Here is a 20,741-nt window from a genome sequence, read left to right as displayed (position 1 = left end):
GCATATGTATGTAATAATTTTTATTTTCCTCCCCTGCTGTATGTTTTCAACCCTGTTTCCAGCTCTTTGCAAAGCCCTCGCAACTTGTCTGGGAGCAACCCAGGGTATTTCACATACACTCAAGGGGGACTGTCAGCCGCCAGGTGACACCCTCTGTCTTTTTGTTCTGTTTTAGCCCCCTGTGGTATTTCCACCTGTTGTTGATAACCTTTGCTGCCTACATAGTTGAGTGAAGGGGTCTTTGCTCTACGTCCAGGGATCCCAGCCAAGTGCTCTCCTTTTAGACAGGACTGCCCCTACCATAGCCCTTATAAAAATCTGGATCCCTACAAGTGCCAGGGGCAGAGCCAAGGCTCTCAGATGCCAAACAACATTACGTTCAGTACACGAGAGAGAATGCTTTCCTACCTTTTTGTCCTCATAGGGGGTCAGGTAAATACTAGAAGAGTGCTTCCTTGTATCTCATTGCCTGATGGTGATTTTGAGAAATATATTTCTTTTTAAGTATAATTGTATTTTAAAGCAAGGCTGATAAGCAAGGCATACAATAGTGTGGCATAGGACTATCCATCCAAAATGGACCTAAAACATAACCTGATCAATCAGATTGGCCATTGGTAAGCAGATAACTTAAGCAGGTATCCCCAGAAATAACTATACTGGTGTACCCTGTCTTCGTATTCGCCTTGTTTTGGAAGATCATAGCAAATCTGTGAAGGTCATGGGCAGGACAGGCGGGGATGAGTCTTGGTTACAGATGCTGTGCTGTTCCTGTCCCTTAAATTCTAGAAAATATTTTCTTCTTGTTTCCCAGCACGGGTATTTTTATAAGCAATATTCCTAGCAGGCCTCAGAGTTAGATTAAGGATCAAATTCCTGCTCTGCCACAAAAAGGATCTTAGATCTTGGGCAACTATCTCTGTGGCCCTGATTTTCTCATATCCAAAATGGGAATAATAATAAATAATTGTTCAGGGTTTCATAAGACTTGAATGTGAAAACTGGTTTAAAGGGTTAAAAACAGTAGGCATTTTTATTTCATTGTATACTTGTGTCTAACTCATTCTTTAGAATAAGTTTATGGTTTTTTGGTAGTTTATATATTTATTTTTGTTTACTTGAAAGAGCAACACAGAAAAGAGAGAGAGGGAGAGAAGGGGGGAGAGAGAGACAGAGAGAGAGAGAGAGAGAGAGAGAGAGAGAGAAAGTCAAGGAATCTTCCATCCACTGAGTCACTGAACCAAATGCCCACAAATAGCTGGGGCTGGACCAGAGCGAAGCCAGGAACTCCATCCCAATCTCCAACATGGAGGCAGGAACCCAAATACTTGGGCCATCATCTACTGCCTCCCTGGTTCATCAGCAGAAAGCTAGATCAGAAGTGGAAGCAGGACTCAGTTTCAGGCAGGCACGCCAGCGTGGGATGCAGGTGTCTCAAGGGATGACTAAACCTGTATCACCTACTGGCACCATTAGCTATGTGACCTGTGATTACCCAATATTCACTCTGGGACTCAGTGTTCCTGTTGATGAAATGGGAGTCAACATGATGCTCATGTCTTAGGTTGGCTGGGATGATTAACTGAGATAGCGTGTCAGGGGTGCCTAACATGGGCTGACAGATACTAAATTCTTCATTTGCATCCTTAGGATGTTCGTGCAGGAGTGACATCAGCTGACAGGGAGACACATGGCAGTGAAAGAGCAGGCTGCAAAGGTAGTTTAGAGACTTTGTGTCTACATCTGATGTGACGTGCCCCTACCTCTGTCTCATCAGAAATCTGTTGTTAGGTGTGGACACAGCTGACGAATATAGGCATGGTTTATTTCTCCAAGTTACTCTCACTCTCTGTAGCTCCTCCCTGCAGGCCCATCTCCAGCCACTCCTGACCTTCCCCTACTGCCCTGCTGCCAGTCCAGCACATGGAGGTCAACACCTGTGGCACCTGCTTTGAGGCCATGTCTGTATTTGAGAGGGTCCGTGGCCCGAAATCCCTCGCAGGCCCTGGTGACACCAAAAAATGCAATGGATGTATAAGTCAGGTGAGCTGCATCAGCTAAGTAATTAACGTTCTTGTTCACTCATTCATTTAATTTTCCATTCCTTCAAACAAAGTGTGCAGTGCATGCTGGGAAATCAATGAAAGAAAGGAGATCACTTTAGAAGCCCACACCTAGAAGGAGAAACACAGGAAAAAGCTACAAATCAACATGAGAAGTGCTCTTTGGAAGATAGGAAGAGAAAGTTTTGGAAATTCAACAGAGAGAGCTACTTATCAGGTCTTCCTGAAACAGGGGAAGCTTCAAAAAAGACATAACAAACGTGAGTGCTTAGGGGGGCATTAAGTTCTGTCCAAATGGTGTTCCTGGTCTCACTGGAAATTTCTGGACCAGCAGGACATTTGCTAGGACTGTTTGTAGATTGAGACCAGAACCTTAAAGCTTGTGCCTTCTTGTTGTAGAGATTCAACAACACAAATAAAAGCAGCCTCAGAGTTCAATGGCATACAATCATTTAGTTCCTTAGAAACTGTCTATTTTTTGGAAGTGTGGGGGAAGAATCCTTAAACAAATATCACCAGCCTATTCCTTCTGTTACTCCCTAAATTTTACTCTGAATCAAGCCGCCTTTCCGACTCATCAGCAACAACTGCCCATGGTGGCTGCGGTTACTCAGTGTCATGGCCCTGAGGGCATGTTCCTTCCATACATCATGATCAAACGCACTTACTGTCTCAGCTGGACTGCCAGAAACACTGGCATCGATTCTGCATGTCCGAGTTCTCCAGTCGCTCAGAACTGATCTTCATTTTCCCCAGAAGGACCCTAGAATCTCCAGTATTATGGTCTTTGTTTCTCTTCGTCTGATCCCCTCCCCCACCTCCTTTTTGGTTTTGTTTTTTACTTGCATTTCAGGTTTCCCAGGAAAGTGTGCATTCCTTCCTTGCATTGGTTCAGATTGGAGAAGTTCACCTGCACAAGCACACACAGATACACACACACAAAGGACTGGGTCTTTAACAAGTTGTGTAGAAACACAAGAGTACTTTAATGGAAGCTTCACCACTCATCCATTCACTTTCTGCCAGTTTTCAGCTGCATTTCGTCTTAACAAAGCACTTCTAGGTGTTCGTTTTGGAATCTTGTTCCCACGGCTAATTTTCTTTTTCTTTTCTTTTTTTTAATATTTATTTATTTGGGGGCCGGTGCCGTGGCTCACTTGGTTAATCCTCCACCTGCGGCGCCGGCATCCCATATGGGCACCGGGTTACAGTCCCGGTTGCTCCTCTTCCAGTCCAGCGCTCTGCTGTGGCCCGGGAGGGCAGTGGAGGATGGCCCAGGTGCTTGGGCCCTGCACCTGCATGGGAGACCAGGAGGAAGCACCTGGCTCCTGGCTTCAGATTGGCGCAGCACCAACCAACATGGCCATTTGTGGGGTGAACCAACGGAAGGAAGACCTTTCTCTCTGTCTCTCACTCTCTCACTGTCTAACTCTACCTGTCAAATAAAAAAAATATTTATTTATTTGAAAACCTGGGTTACAGAGATATAGAGGGAGAGACAGAGAGAAGTATTACATCAGCTGGTTCATTCCCCAAATGGTTGCAACAGTCGGGACTGAGCTAGATGGAAGCCAGGAGCCAGGAGCTTCATCTGGGTCTCCAACATGGGTGCAGGAGCCCAAGCTCCTGGGCCATCCTCTACTACTTTTCCAAGGCACATTAGTAGGGAGCTGGATCAGAAGTGGAGCAGCCAGGACTCCAGCTGGCGCACACACAGGATGCTGGCGCTGAAGGCAGTGACTTAACCTGCAGCGCCCGCCATTCATGGCTAATTTTCAAAACAAGCCATGTTGGAATGTGTTTTCAGACAGTGTATGTATGTTTCTCCAATCCTCTTCATCCTTGTGCATGGATGGGGGTTCCTGTGACATTTGTTCTTGCTTTTGGGTGTAAGAAAAGGATAAAATCACTTCGGAGGTATAAACTAGCCTTAACAGTCATTTTTCTTCTAGGTATCCATGCTGGGCTGTTTTAGCCCTCTAAGTCCATTGCTTCTGGAATCAGTTGCATTGTGCACAGGTATTTTAAAGGCAGGCTGGTTCTGAGTCAGTGTGCCTGCCTGCTTTCACCTACTGGCACCATTAGCTATGTGACCTGTGATTACCCAATATTCACTCTGGGACTCAGTGTTCCTGTTGATGAAATGGGAGTCAACATGCTGCTCATGTCTTAGGTTGGCTGGGATGATTAACTGAGATAGCGTCTCAGGGGTGCCTAACATGGGCTGACAGATACTAAGTTCTTCATTTGCATCCTTAGGATGTTTGTGCAGGAGTGACATCAGCTGACAGGGAGACACATGACAGCGAAAGAGCAGGCTGCAAAGGTAGTTTAGAGACTTTGTGTCTACATCTGATGTGACGTGCCTCTACCTCTGTCTCATCAGAAATCTGTTGTTAGGTGTGGACATAGCTGACAAATGTAGGCATGGTTTATTTCTCCAGGTTTTACTCTCACTCTCTGTAGCTCCTCCCTGCAGGCCCATCTCCAGGCACTCCTGACCTTCCCCTACTGCCCTGCTGCCAGTCCAGCACATGGAGGTCAACACCTGTGGCATCTGCTTTGAGGCCATGTCTGTATTTGAGAGGGTCCATGGCCCGAAATCCCTTGCAGGTCCTGGTGACACCCTGCTCATAAATCATGTTTTCTGCACACATCCAGTCCAGATCTCAGCGCTGTGCCCTAACTTCTGTAATGTTTGCCTAGTCTTCATATTTTACTGGCCTGTTTTTTCAAATATTTATATTCTGCATGTGGCACAACACCTCCTGACCATTGTTTGTTCTTGGTTCTATAACCGCAGAGGTGTCTCCTAGTTAGCCCTTTGCTGGCCATCAGCACACCTGATGTGTATTTCTTTTCAAATTGCTTGCTTATGCAGCCACGGGAGGATTTATGTGGCACTCCACGCCAGTGTTAAAGATAGCCATAGCAACACCAAAGAGGTCCTTGTGAAATGTATGATTAGCATGTACCACAGGAATTAATAATCCTCAGGCCACTGTCTTCAATTGGAACCACACTGTTTTTTTAGGGAAGTTGCTCAATTTATATAAACGGAGCGTGAAAGTCTGCATTCTGACCAGGGAGCCAGTTTCATTTAAAACCCATATCCCCCAAAGCACTTAAATAATCCTATTTAATATGCACATGCTGTATTGCTTGCGGACAAATTAGGGGAATTGTTTTGTTGGCTTTGCTGATTTGATCCTCTCTGTTTATTTTCCCCAACTCCAAAAAGTCTAAGTGAGTACAATGAAAAAAAAAAATACCATCTCTTTAAATGCTTTTTAATATATTTTCCCCAGAGTCAAAAAGAAATGTTTTTGTAAACAAATGTTAAGCACATACAGATTTATTGCTCACTATCAAGAATAATTTCATTGTATTTCATGCCAATTTTCTCCTGAGGGGTCCCTAATTAAACAGTAACTTTCACAACGTATTGCTAGCTTGCTAGGCTTTAGTAGGTCAGCATGCACACCAAAAGTGTGTTAAGGTGGACTGCTCTGTTCATTGATTTTCCGTGTATCTGCCAAAGGCTCCAGGCAATCGTCTGCGGAAGGGGCCGGAGGCCCATACATGGTCGAGGTCATGCGCAACTAGCCAATTTGTAAGACGATCCCGCCGCCCAAAGCCATCAGCAATCCTTAGCATAGGGGCACACTCATGCATTCCTGTCAAGTCATCTTGTGAAAGGCTGCCTGCTTCCAGCTTGGCTTGGATGTGCAACCTTAATAAAACTCACTGAGGTCTGGGAGAAAATAGCAGATCTGCAGCAGATAGCGCAGAGGAAAGGCTGTAGAATATGTACACGCAGCTGACTCAGGCGGGCTCCACACTGAACGGTTACACAGAGAGGAAACAATAAATCTCAGCTACTATGCAATAAATATCTCCAGTTTTACCGAAGGAAACTATCATTACAGTGAAATAAAAAAATAACGTTTTGGAACAAAGCTAACAAATGGCTAGTTTTCTATGATTCTTCTACAAACGCTTTCTTTGAGGGGGGGGAAAAGGCAAGGAAACAAGCAGTTTTACCTGAAATAAAGAACTAGTTTAAAGGTCAGAAGGAAGGAGCAGGGTTTGCGAGAGGCACGGAAGGAGAGCGGAGAGCGCGCGCAGGACAATGACAGTTTTCCTCTCCTTTGCCTGCCTCGCTGCCATTGTGACTCACGTAGGGTGCAGCAACCAGCGCCGGAGTCCCGAGAACGGTGGCAGAAGATATAACCGGATTCAACATGGGCAGTGTGCCTACACTTTCATTCTTCCAGAACAGGACGGCAACTGTCGTGAGAGTACGACAGACCAGTACAGCACAAACGCCCTGCAGAGAGATGCTCCGCACGTGGAACCGGATTTCTCTTCCCAGAAACTTCAACATCTGGAGCATGTGATGGAAAATTATACTCAGTGGCTGCAAAAAGTAAGTGATTGCTTTCAGTTTCTAATTGCAGGGAGCCGGTCGGTTACAGACTTAGAGCTCCTTAGGGGGGCATTTGCCTGTTTACCTTTTGCTCCAGGGGGGCAGTGTTTGCACACGCAGGAGCCTTGCAGGGTCTGATTTCCCGGGTAATCCTAGTTTTTAAGGCTGGTGAAAACCCCTGAAATGCATGGTAGCTCCTCACTTGTGTGTCCGGGATGGGCACATTTTGTGACATTTCTGGTTTTTTTTTTTTTTTTTTCCTCGCTCGCTCTCTTTAAAGTTTACTTTGGGTGTCCTCCCTGTCAAAGCTCAGCTATGAAAGAGAAAGCATGAACTACTTCATCAAGTGGGTGAAAAAAAATCATGGCGATATTAATTTAGGATCACATAGATTTCATATCAGGAATTTTGTGCAGCTAGGATGGCAAGTCATCATGACATATTTGCTTGTTTCAACCTGTAGTAAAAGGAATATGAAGCAAGAGGAAATATGAAGTATAATATTTGGTTGGAGAAATCATATAAATAAGTAAAAGAAACTGCTAATTTCAGCCATGGGTAGTATATAGGTCTGATTACTATTATATAATTCTTCTGCCCTTGAGAAAAAAAATCAAGAAGATGAATTTTAATGTGAACTCGTCAGGATGGGGGTGTTTACTCATCTAGAGTAGAGAACTGGGCTGGTAGTGGTTCTTTGGAGACGTGCACCTGCAGATTTGGACTGAACACAACATATGGGTTCTGCTGTATTCCTGAAATACTTCTTTTCTCAGGGCATTCTAGTTACACTTTCAGTGTCATTTGGGAATCTAAGTATCCAAATGAATATTAATCCTGAATATACATTTAATCCCAATTTATAGAAACCAAATTGAATTGCTTACTCAGTTATTTGTCAGAAAAGCATTTAAGAGTTCTGTTGAAAATGTACCTATTCAATTATGAACACACTTTCTTTCATTCTCTCTTTGCTCTCTGCTTAACCAGGTTACAGGTAAACAGCAGATAATAAGAGAATTCAACTGACTTTTTTATTTGCAAAAAGCTTCTCCCACACGCCTTTTGCTGATAGATTCACTTGGTGCTTACAGATAGGAACACAGCCAGGCTTCTTTAGGTTAGTCTGTTAGAGCAAACCATTAAGAAGATAAAAGATAGGGACAGGACAAATGCTCTTTTTTGTTCCTGTGTGGTCACACTCACTCAGATCACTGCCTGCTGAATCATGCCAAGTAATAGTTATTCTACTTTTGTCCACTAGGGACCGAACTAAGATCGCTATTATTTTATTTGACCTGCTAACTGGAACTTGGTAATTTAGCGTTTCCAAACCTGGAAGAATTGTAGTTGGTCTTTCTATTCGACTACAGGTGAAATATCAATAGGTAGGGAAAAGAGTAGAAAACAAACAGAATTCTGCAGCCTTTGGATAATTGCAACTTAATTTTAGGTGTTAACCGTGGTAGTTTACAGGGTTCCTTCTTGTACAAAACTTATTTGCATAGTAAATGAGTGAATTTTGTTGACTAGCATGTCATTATTCTCAATATGCCAATCATATAATTTTTAACGAGAATTCAGTCATTATAAATGAGTTTGAGTTCCTTGAGTGGAATGGAGAAAGAAATGTAATCTCACATGGTTGTGAATGAGCTATTCTACCAAAAATGTAATGCTTTGTTTGTTTAAAACATACAATCAAAATGGTGATTCAAACATGGTAATGCACATCTTTTGTTGCTATGCAATTATTCAGTGGTGACAGTGTAAACACACAATGCTGCAGGGTTTAAATCATGCACATGTTTCATATGTTAATTTATTTTTGTGAAGTAAATTTGACTTTTGTTTGCATTGTTCTTGGTCAATGATTATGGCATAGACCAATGATTATGGCATAGTTTTCAGACTGTAGCCAAGCATAACTCTATTATAATGTTCTTTGGTTACACGGATCCTTGAAAGTGTGCATCAGGTTGGATATATGCTCCAAATGTACAAGTTGGTATGAGTCAGAGCAGTCGACTTGACTATTGTTGGTATAAATTTGCATATCTTTTGTCATTGCTAATGTGATTGGTTGGAGAACTGAGAAACCAAATAAATGTGTTCAGCGGAAGAACTTAAAGGTTCTGATAGCTTTCCCTTAATTAGAAGTTTCCTTCATTGCATATATTTATTTTGATAATATGAATGTAAATCTTTTATGGTAATCATTTGGTGTGCTTGATATTGCATTTTATACTGGTTTAATTCCAAGCGATTGAGATATACTAAGAAGCAATGCAGTGCAGAAGCTGAGGGTATCAATGTGTGTAAATGAAGTTAATTCATCCATTTATTCAACACAATAATTAATGGAAGCACAGTGATTATTCTGCAGCTCATGGCATCACTGTCAGAAAAGTTTCTGGTGCAGAATAAATGTGTTATTATTGCTAGATGAAACTGGATGATAATCCATGCGACCCCATTTGCATCTCTGAAGATTTATAGAGTGGATTCTTTTAAATATTCTTCACAAAACACTAGTCATCAATGGAAACCACTTTTTACAGACTTGCACTCTCAAATCTCATTCCTCAGAGTTCCTTATCTTGCAGCTGAGTGGGATGAGAAGCAAGGTATGCAAGAAGGCAAATGATTTGTTGGTCACCGTTAGTATTACAATTGCTGTGGCATTGATCTCTTACTGGGATGGGGATTTAATTCAAGATCATCTTGGCAGGACACTGTCAATTAATGTGATGTAACTTTGTAGCATTATCCTTACTTGTCAGATAGGGAAAAGAAAAATAAATACACCCAATATCACAATTTTATTGGGGGAAACATCTTTGTGTGTATGTGTGTGTAGCAGGGTTAGGGGGAGGGCTGACTCTATCATATAGCTCTTTCAGAATCATTAGCAAGCTTGATACTAAATACTTGAGAATGACCAGGTCCTTGGTAAGTAACAAGAAATACAAATGGACTTTGTGTCTTTACCACTTTTTGTTTGATCCCTTCCTACCTTGATGTAGTAGCAAAATGTTTTGAATAATGTCTAACTCACATTCTGTGCTTCTTGAACATTGTTTTCTTTCTCCTATATCTCAAAATTTCACAAAGATGTATATTTACACAATTCAGATGTAATATATATATATATATATATATATATATATATATATATACTATTCTTCGAATTTGGGGAATCCTTAGAAAATCTGCTTTGCTTTTGCCCAGTATTGTGGGGGCTCATGACTATAATAGAAGCCAGAGGGGATGCAGTTATGTGGGAGGACTTCCTGCAAGTGTGAAATGAGCAGGCAATTGATAAGCATGCTTTTAGTAACTTGTCATTAAATTTGAAGATAATATATGATTTATGCATAGGGATTGGGGGTAAAAGTGACAGTTGCCAGGAAAGGTTAATAGGAATCATTGTCTTTCAAATCAACTTGTAAAAATGTCCCTACCAACTTCATTTGACAAATAGATCCCTGATTTTTCGAGGAGGAGCTCGTTAGCATCTGCGTTAACTTTTCCACCCAATAGTTAGGTTTTGTGGTTTGCTTGTAACATTTGAGAATCAAAAGATCCAAGAAGGAATCAAAACTGTTTCTGCCTCAGAGGCTGGGGTGTTGAAGCTCTCCCAGCCTTTTGGCCAGCTGCTCCCACACTGTCTCCGCTGGGGAACTCAGGTTTTAGGGACATGGCAAGTAGGTCCCGTCCTATGGGTGTTTGCTGTTCTCCCTTACACTCGACTGTGCCATCTCATGAGTCTTCTTGTTAATAAAACTCATTTAATAATTACTTTTAAATGTAATTATGGCTTTAATGCAGTTTAAAGTGAATAAGAAGTATCATTTTCTTCCTTAAAATCCTCCTACAGTTTCCCATTACATGGGAAATCAAATGAAGCTCTACACAATCTGCCCCTACACCCTTCCCCTCTTTGGCTTCCCCATTTCCTACCTTCAAAGGACATTCCAGACACTCAATTGACATTGGCTTTCTTGTAATTTCTCCAGCAGACAAGCTCATTCCTGCCTTTGGGACTTTAAAAGGTATTTACTCAGCTTGAACATTTCTTCCCGCAAATCTTAGCATGGATGGATGCCTCCATGTCTGCAGCCAGGTCTTTGCTCAGAAGTCTTCTCTGAGCACCGTGACCTACTACCTTTCCCCCTCTGCTTGGTGACTTCCTGTCCCTTTATGGAGTTCCATTTCTTCATGGGATTTACTACTCACTGATTGCCACCTTATTTATCCTGTCTCCATCTACTAAGAACGTAAACTCCACTGGGGCAAGGGTCTTGTCTGTTTTGTTGATGCTGTTTACCTTGCACATAGAAGAATGTATGGCACACAGTAGGACTTTACTATTTGGAAATGAAGATTCTATATCCTCACAGGTTCTATGCTCTGTGAGGGAAAGACCTACTAAACTTTTCATTAGTTCTTCTATTTATCGCTGTTGGTATCTGATTGACTTCTCTAGCTCTATTCCTAGAATATTGTTGATGAAAATAGAGTTGGCCCCCTTTATTCTCAGGATCTACATTTGCAGATTCAACCAAACTTATATTGAAAGTACTTGGGAAAAAATTGCATCTGTGCTGGACATGTGCAGATTTTTTTCCTCTCATTATTCCCTCAATACTGTAACAACTATTTACATAACATTTATATTATATTAGGCATTCTAAGTACTCTAGAGATTATTTAAAATGTAGAAGAGGATGTGCATAGGTTATTTTCAAATACTAAATCATTTTATACGAGGAACATGATCTTCCATAAATTTTAACTTCTGCAAAGCTTCCGAAACCAATCCCATACAGATACCAAGGGCTACTATAATTTTTTTAATGATTAGAGAAATAAGGGAATTCCATGAGCAGATTTAGACTATAATTAAATATATGTGTAAAAGAGACCCAACTATATTCCATAAATTGCCATTTTAGCCATGTAATATGAGAAATTCATATTAATATTCTGTTTCCATGCTCTGTGTCAAGGGTCAGCAAACGGTGGTGCTTGAGCCAAATCTTGCCTGCCACCTGGGTTTGTAAATAAGCTTCTATTTGAAAACAAGCACATTTGTTCCTTCATACATTGTCTATGCATTTGTAAATAAGGTTTCTTCGGTAGAACCATTCATTGATATATTGTCTATGACTGCTTCCTTGAAAAAGCAGAAGTGAGGAGTTGCCAGAGGCCAAATGGCCCAGAGAGCCTAAAATATTTCATATCCAGCCCTTTTCAGAAATTGCTTGTCGACCTCTTGCTCTATATCACAAGAGGAATTAGCATTAATATTAACAGCAATGCAAGGTAAAAGGGTGAGATGCATTGTGTGGGAAAAAAAGATTGCTCTCCAGGAGGCCCAGTAATCTAGACAGCCATGCCAGTTGGCAGAGGGCCTGACTAAGCCATTTCTTGGCTTGGTGTCTGGACATGCTGGGAGGTGACATTTTAGAGCAGTACAGGCAGGGGACTTTTGTGCCTTTTCTTTCTCCTGCCCATCAAATGAACAGGGAACTATTCCTAAAGCAGATACAGTCAAGAAGAAAAAGCACCTGGAGACCAGCAGCCTCTGGATAAACAAGTCTGAGCTCCAGGGTCCTCTGCCTTCTGTACCTGTCTCATCCTGTTGGCTGTGGCATTCACAGAAATGTTGACAATACACTAGCGCCATTTATTTTATTTTCTTAGAAATAGGACTTGGGCTAGGTCTTGTGCAATTCAGTCTATTTGAAAGCCTTTCCTCTTCTGTCATTTGTTTTAGATATAAACATTAGAAGTGTTCTCACTTGCATAGATGACGAGAGGAGAGGAACAGTAAGTGGGTTGCTTAGATAGAAAATACAGAGCTTTATCAGCCCCTATGCTATAATTTGCTAATTAAAGAGGTTTGGTTTTCATTCGGCCATGGCCCTGTCTCTGTGTAGATACAACAGCGGTCTTCTCCTAGGGCCTATCTCCTCCTTTTCTTTCCTTTTTTTGATCCCACAAGCTATATTGTGTCATTTGCTTAGATGCACAACCCTAATTACATTCTGAGTCATCCTTGACTTTTGTTCCAATACAAGATTATCTTTTGCACTGCAGTTGGGAAATTCCAAACCCCCTTTGGTTTTGGCCCCATGGTCTGAGGGAAGAAGGGCCTCATAGTGTTTAAATCTTTTTAAAATGTGTACAAAAGATGTGCCCCCTCTGTTATCAAAGAGGTTTCTAAAGAATGAAGCACTCCATGGATTATCTTCTCTTCATAGCTGGAGACTATTTCCATGGGGGTCTCTACCTGAATAGCATGGGCATCAAGTTCTGGCTAAAGTAAATCAGGTTCTGAAATACTAATAAAACACAAGTGAAAATGAATAACTTGAATTGTTAGTAATACATTTATACATGTAAGCCACCAAATTCACTGGCATCAAATAGACAAACATACTACAAATTCCTATACAATGACTGATGATACTTTTGGAAGATGGTGCATTTTAAAGTTTAGTGATGCGTGTAGCTTAACTGAGTAGAAAGGGGAACATTTCATAGGCAATCTTGATTTTTTGTTTCTGAAAAGGGAACGAGTTAAATTCCAGTCCTAGACTCTAAAGAGTATTGGAGGTTTTCCATCCCAGAGAGCCAGTAAATATTTAAAGATTGGAAGAACGAGAGTTTAGCTGGCCTAGCACTTCAGATGCACACATCCCATGTTGGAGTGCTTGGGTTTGCTTCTCCTTCCCGGCTCCAGCTCCAACCTCCAGTTTCAAGCTCACACAGACCCTAGGAGGCAGTGGTGATGACTCTAGTAACTGGGTCCCTACCACCTATGTGGGAGATGTGAATTGTGTTTCCAGCCCCCAGCTCCGGCCCCAAACCAGTCCTAGCTACTGTGAGCATTTAGAGAGTGAAGTAGGATGGAAATGAGATCTTTGTCTTTTTCTGTCTCTGTCTCTCTGCCTCTCAAATAATAAAAAAATGTTTAAACTCCAAATTACATTTTACCTCTGAACACATAAAGAGAGTTCTAGTATTTTGTAAAATATTTCAGCCCAGCTCTTGTCTTCACTGGTGACATATGTTAACATATTAACATACGGCTATTTACTGCAGCTCAAAGAGCTGTACCCAAGAGGTCTTGGAATCTACTGTGTCTAATTGCACTGATAAAAGGGGATGAGAATTGTATCCTTATTACTAATGTCATCAGTGCTTTTATTATTTTCCAGTTTTACTCAGTGTTTAAAAAGGTACAGAGATATAAGATGGCAGATGATTTTATATTTATTGAATACTTGAATAATTTATTGAATACATTGAATGTTTACTAACTTGGAAATGCCAAAAATAAAACTTAGCTATTTTTTAATAAATGAACTAATGAGTGTAAAATACTTATTAGCAAGGGCCCCGGTCTTCTAGCAAATGAGCAGGCAGAAGCCTCATATGTCACCTAAAAGTAAGTGGTGGGACTGGAGGAGCCATGGACCCTCAACCCGCCCTGGACCCACCCAGAACCCTCCTCCATTGCATCTGTCTCAGAGAGAACCCTGAAGGTTCAAGGACTATAGGTTCAAAATGAATACAATGAAATTTTTCAATAATCAAATATTATGTAGGTAAAGCTGCCCAAATCAATCTACTGGTGAGCAGGAAGAAACATAATTGACAATCTGAGTATTTGTTAGCTGGATGTTGTAAGAATATCTACACCTGCCATACAAAAATCAACTGAAGACCATAAACACATAAATTATAAAAGAAACACAGGTTGTTCAAAAGAAAATGTGGTGCCCATACCAAATGGAATATTAAGCCATCAAAAGGATGAAATCATCATCTGCAACATGGTTAGAACTGGAGGTCATTCTGTTGAGTGAAATAAGCCACACACAGAAAGGCAAGGACCTTGGGTTCTCACTCTGATGTGGAATCTATAAAGAAAAGTTGATCTCACAGAAGTTGACAGTACAGTGGTGATTATCAGAGCTGGGGAAAAGAGCGGGAAATGAGGAATGGGAAATGCTATTTAATGGATACTAAGATATGGAGAAGAAGTATCTGTGTTCTATTGCATAGTAGGGTAGCCCTTTTTTTTTTTCTTAAAAGAAATGTTGAAAGAAAGGACTTTGAAGGTTCTCACCACACAAAAAATGAAAATGTTTGAGAACATGGAGATGTTTACCCTGATTGAACATTACATGAGTTATACCTGTACTGAAACATCATTGGTGACCTATGGATATATGCCCCACTTTACATGTCACTTAAAAACCAAACAGTTTTCATTTGTTAAGATAATAGACAACTCTTGCTTAATTAGTGATAAATCATAATTTATATATTTCCTAAATTACTCAACTGTATGATAATTTATCTATTTTTAACTTTGGAACATGTAGTGATTGATGATTGCCTAATATTGCAAGCTACAATATTCACTTCAAACGGATTCATTGATTAAGATAGAAAAAAAATCTGAACTTTATGTAGGATTTTGATTTTTCAAAAATTTCCTGCTGATTTGTTAGATCTATTTACCTTATTTTTGTTTCTACTTCTAGAAGGTGGCACTTCCTGGAAGTAAGAATCTCAGAAAGGTCATTTTCCTGTACTTGCGTGCTTGGGTTTTAGTGTTTTTAAAGACATTTGTCCATGTTGTGAAATCAGTTTAATTAAAACTGGAGACAATAATCCATGTCCTCACTTCCCCCACGCCCCTGAACTGCAGTGTATCACAGTCTGCTGAGAGAGGACCATCTAGTGAATGCAAGGCTATGAAGTCCAGCAGTTTTGTGGCGCTTTCCCTCTTTCTTCAGAAGAATAGTACACAGCCGTTTGATGTACTGATCCAGCAAAGGCTTTATATGAATGTCAGGCCTCATGTGAATTTGCGAATTATTATTAATTTTCTTATTATTCTGGAAATGAAAAGCTTGAGGTTTGTTGTTGTTGTTGTTGTTTTATATACTTTCCAGTAGCTTGTTTTTTTCAAACCCCAATTTGCTCATTCTGCACTGTGAAGCTTTCTGAGATCCTAAGCCCAGGAAAGCAGAGGTGGAGAGGCAATCCTCCCAAGTGAGAAGACAAAAAGACCCAAAGGGACCTCCCCCACTGGCCTCTCCCTTTTATTTCTTTTCTCTCCTCTGTTGTTTTTAATGAGGTCCCATGGAGTCCTCTGCTCTCTGGGCCTGGGGTGGGAGTGCTGGGATGAGAATACACAAGATGGAGAGTGAACAGCAGGAGCAGTGACTGTCCCTTTATTGGGCCACACGGCTATCATAGTGTGAGGAGGACTGCTTCCTGGGGATGATTTTCAAATGCATGCAGGAGTCACAGCACTTAGCACCTGCCATGAACAAAGGACAGGCAGGAGCCAGCGCTGTGGCACAGAGGCTTGGGCTCCCACCTGTGATGCCAGCATTCTGTTTGGGTGCTGGTTTGTGTCCCAGCTGCTCCACTTCTAATCCAGCTCCTTGCTAATGGACTGGGAAGGCAGCAGAAGATGGCCAAGTGTTTGGGCCCCTGCCATCCACATGAGAGAGCTGGATGAAGTTTCTGGCTCTTGGCTTCATCCTGGCCTAGCCCTGGCTGTTGCAGCCATCTGGGGAGTGCACCAGTGAACAGAAGATTTCTCTCTCTCTCTCTCTCTTTTCTCCTGTCTCTCTCTCCCTATAGCTCTGACTTTTAAACAAATACATTTTTGAAAAACAAAAATAGCAAAACAAAGGACAGGCAGCCAGGTAGCCAGCTATTTAGTCAAATATACCCTGTACACCGATGATCTGCAAGGAACTGGGACATAGTGATGAATCCACTACAGTTCTGTTGTTGAGGAACCTGAACCCACTGAAAGAGACATGAAAGCAAATGCATTGTTTGTGTCTTCTGTCTCCTACGCAAGGTTAAAGACAGTACAACACAGCAGTGAAGTATGCTGTGCCTGAGGCCATACTGCCTTGATGAGAATCCTGGCAGCACTACTTACTTTCTGTGTGACCTTGGGCAAGTTCCTGTACCTCTCTGTGCCTCAGCTTCATTATGAGTGAAATTGAGGAGCTAGTTCCACTCATAGGGTTATTGTTGAGTTTGAGCGGGATTCACATGATTGGCCTCGTATAAGTTCTTTCACAGAGTAAGACTTCAGTGAGTATCAGTTGTTACTAGAGCTGTTCTTTGTACAATGCTGGTTGTGTGTAGAGCACTTACCTATCAGATCCCTCGAAGCCATCTACATGTGTTAATTTATTGAATACTTTCAAAAGCCAAAGTCAGGTAGATAGTAAACTATAATTGATCTGTGTAGCAAATAAGGAAACTGAGGCACAGAGAGGGGAAATAACTTTCTCAGGGTTGCACAGGGGCTAAATAGCAGGGCCAGCACTTAAATCCCAGGCACTCTGGCTCCATGACCTGTGCTGTTAACCAACTATGGGATTAGCCACAGCAACTCTTACCGCGTCTCCTCTTGTCAATCCGCAAACTTTAAGTCCACTTTGAAAAATTTTCTGTAGTAGTCTTTGTGTCTAAACCCTTAATTCTTTCCTGCTAAATGAGTTGCCCCTTTCTCAAGTTCTGTCGCAGACAGCCATTTATCTGCATCCCAAGCCTAAAGCTCCGTGGTTAAATGGACTGTGGCACGTAGGTTCTGCCGCTGATGGAAGCACAATGGCCTGATTCTCTGAGCCCTCCCACAGGTCTGCTAACAGACCGAGGAATCCCCCGTCTGCAGTCCCTCCCACCTCTCTCCTTAGAAGCATCATCTCTTGAAGTTATAGAGCTTAATTGAGCCTGACTATTTATCTAAAAACTTCTAAAACACAAAGAAAGGCTTACAATTGCTTTACATGGGGCGAAGTTGCCTTATTCTAAACCTCTTCCATTCGATGTAATGACCTCCCTTTTGGATTTATCTGTACGCAATCCTAGTTCGGAGAGCAAAGGCACATTCGGGAACTTGAAATATTATTTGCATGCACTTTCTTTTGTGGGTCATTGGGAGAGTTGTAAAAATGAGAAGAAAAGCCTTGTTTTCTCAGGCAATGACCTCTTATCTCACTTCCTATTTTATTTATCATTGTTCCTACTAATTAAACTATTTCTGGTATTTTGATCCTGGGCCAAAAACACTGCTACTGGCAGCCAGTTGTGGGGGCTCTTTCTCTTTCTGCTGATGTTGGAGGTCCCAGCACTCAGATGCTGAGGTTTAAAGTTTCTGCTTCCAGAGCTGATGACTATCGACCCCAAAGATGGGAAGACTTCAGGCCACCTCAAATTCTCTCGCCCCTTCTTCACGGAGTCCAAAAGATGAGCAAGGACAAAACTGAATTTAGTTTTGCTTTACACTCACCTTTGCAGGGCGGGCTCGAAAAAAATACATCCTTAAAAATCCAAACCACTGAATGTGTATCCGCTTGCTTAAGCTTAGCTCTTTATTTGAATGCTAAGAGCAGCAGCAAGTGGCACATTGACGTTGTATATGCTGGACAGATACTCTTAGGATATATACACGAAGAAATGCAGAGTGCTCAAGTTATTTAAGAGCAAGTGTTTGGTCAGTGAAGTGGTCTGAAGAATCCGAGTGCTAATACCGAATGGCAGAGACTTTGCCCTATTTAGCAGGAAACTATTAAGTTAGGGAGTCCAACTTTCTTAATTTTGAGGTTTTCCTTCAACATCCCATCCATATTTTTCACCTTTCAGCTATTGGGTCGGCTACTTTCCATCTTCTCTCAAGGGACAGCTGATGACAGAGTAAAGGCATACTGATGCAAGCTGCAAAGGGACCTCTTATATGCAGTTTTGCAGCTTTTGTTTTTGGAACACATGTTCATGCTATGATTTTTTTCACTCATATTACAATCGCATTTGCTGCTAATGAATTTGCTGTTGTCTTGTGTATGGAATAAACCATTTTATCTGCAAAGAGGGCAATGGATATTGAATATTCTAAAACCAAATCAAGTATGAAAATTATTCTAAGAAAGGTGTTAGTAAACCAGTAGGCTATTAATAAGTCTACATTAGTAAACAGTATCATTCTCCAAATGAATAGATAACACTGGGGCTGGTACTGTGGCACAGTGGGTAAAGCTGCCACCTGCAGTGCCAGCATCCCATATGGGCACTGCTTCGAGTCCCAGCTGTTCCGCTTCTGATCCAGCTCTCTGCTATGGCCTGGGAAAGCAGTAGAAGATGGCCCAAGTCCTTGGGCCCCTGCACCCATGGGGAAGACCGGGAGGAAGCTCCTGGCTCCTGGCTTGGATCAGTTCAGTTCCAGCTGTTGCTGCCATTTGGGGAGTGAACCAGCGGATGGACGACCTCTCTTTCTATCTCTTTCTGCCTCTGCCTCTCTGTAACTCTGCCTTCCAAATAAATAAATCTTTAAAAAAACAGATAATACCTACTACTTATAAAAAACATGTATGCTTATCAAACTTATTATATAGATAAGGAAACTGAGGGTCAATGAAATCAAATAATTTTTTAACAGGTTGTATATTTACTTTGAGACACATAGAATTCGATGCAGACATTCTGAGGTATTTAAACCTGGAACTCTTCACTATCCTTGCTTCTTTGTTCTAATTTGTGAAAGAAAAAGCCAAACTCTGAATGGTAGGAAACAGGGGAGAGGTTCAAATGAATGATGCTTTCCTGAAGCTTTTTAGAGGATTTATCCATAATAATAACCATTTTTGGAAATTAGAATAATTTACCATGCATGTCCATAAACTATTGTAGAGAAGGTTGTTAAATTGCTTCCCAGTACCACTCCTGTGCCAGTGTAATGTCTAAGAAATTTCACAGATATGTCAGAGGCAAATATTTCATGGCTAATTTTCCTTTTTTTTTCCTTTCAAATAAATGAGTTGCTTAGATAAATTGCCTTGGTTGGGGTTGTCCTGATATGACTATATAAATAAAGAAAATATTTTTAGTTTATCTGCATTGTTGCTTAGGAACATTATATTGAAATACTAGCTAATATTTCTTTCAACTAAAGACCAGTTAGGGATAAAATATAGTCCATAAAGGAGATCTATTAATATTTTTAACATTAATGAATTTAGACACTGTATTATTAGGGGGAAAGGCCATCATTTGTTGTTGTTAAGACCTTATGCTAAGATCTTCAGAATATAAAAGTAATCATTGATCTCAGGTTTATGCTTATAAAAAAGAATGGAAAATTAATGAGCATGTGTGCAAGTGAAATTGTCAATACCTCTTACTAACAGTCAATCTTAGAATTATATCTTTGAAATTCATGAAATCTGTTCTCTTCATATTAATAAGAAAATATATTCTTTAAAAGATAAATGAATCAAAGAGACCTTGGCTCAAATAAACAGTTAAAGCTGTGAATAAAAATGGAAATCCCACACTCAGCCTTCAACAGCGAGAGCTCTTAGCTGAGAATTGAGCATAATTGGGAGATAATAAGTCTCCATGTTAGAGGAAAAAAGGAATTCTTATTTTGTGACCATTATGTTTCACGTGGGACTAAAGCTTACATATTTTGAGTTCACAAATCAAACTTGTACAATTTTCAGGGGGAAGAGGTCACTATGGAAATGATTTATCCTGAACATAAATTCTCTCTATATATTATTATCCTACTATTTTGAAGGGTCTTCCATTGGATCTAATTTTAAGGCTCGTGGCCAAAAAGATATCACAGATAGCTAAAAATTTCAAATAAACTCCATAAGCATATTTAAAAGTTTTTATGTTTCAAATAATTCACCAAGTATGTTGAGAATTTCTTTCTAGTCAAATATAAGATGTCCTCATGAAAAATGAGGTTAACATGTTCTTGTTCCTTTTGTGATAAATGAGCATTTGAGAAAAGGCAATTCAATTTACATTTTGTTCATTACAAAACTCATGCTTGGAAACCTGAGCTGCTGTGTTAGAAAGGTCACCACATTATGAAGAAGTCAAGTCACCTACATATAGAAAGGCCATGTGTAGGTGCTCTAAAAAAGTCCCCATAGTTACATCATCCTAGTCCAGGCTCCAGGCATGTGAGTAAATGAGCCTTCTAAGGATTCCAATTCCCATCCATTGATTTGGTGGTAAGGCCTATGGAGACATCATGGAATAGAAGTAATCCATATGAGATTGTCTGAAATCCTGACCTGTAGAGTTTGTGAGCCCAATGAGCATAGACAAATGGTAAAAAAACAAAACAAAACAAAACAAAAATTGTATAAGCAAACAAAAAAAAATGGTAATTATAAACC

General features: G+C 40.7%; 1 protein-coding gene across 2 annotated transcripts in view; it reads left to right on the top strand.

Annotated features, from left to right (window-relative positions):
- The first annotated feature begins 3,919 nt into the window (after positions 1-3,919).
- ANGPT1 (angiopoietin 1) overlaps positions 3,920-20,741 on the top strand; it is a 253,157-nt gene continuing 236,335 nt past the window's right edge. For both annotated transcript variants that reach the window (XM_008255828.5, XM_008255827.5), the window contains exon 1: positions 3,920-6,492. In XM_008255828.5, coding sequence (XP_008254050.1) covers positions 6,196-6,492 — 297 coding nt within the window. In that variant the 5' untranslated portion in view covers positions 3,920-6,195. The remainder of the gene's footprint in view (positions 6,493-20,741) is intronic.

Source organism: Oryctolagus cuniculus, chromosome 6, assembly GCF_051225735.1.
Source record: "Oryctolagus cuniculus isolate XC-2025 breed Fujian yellow rabbit chromosome 6, ASM5122573v1, whole genome shotgun sequence".
Classification (NCBI taxonomy): domain Eukaryota; kingdom Metazoa; phylum Chordata; class Mammalia; order Lagomorpha; family Leporidae; genus Oryctolagus; species Oryctolagus cuniculus.
Note: the sequence above shows the minus strand (reverse complement) of the source record. Positions and strands in the feature narration are given on the sequence as shown.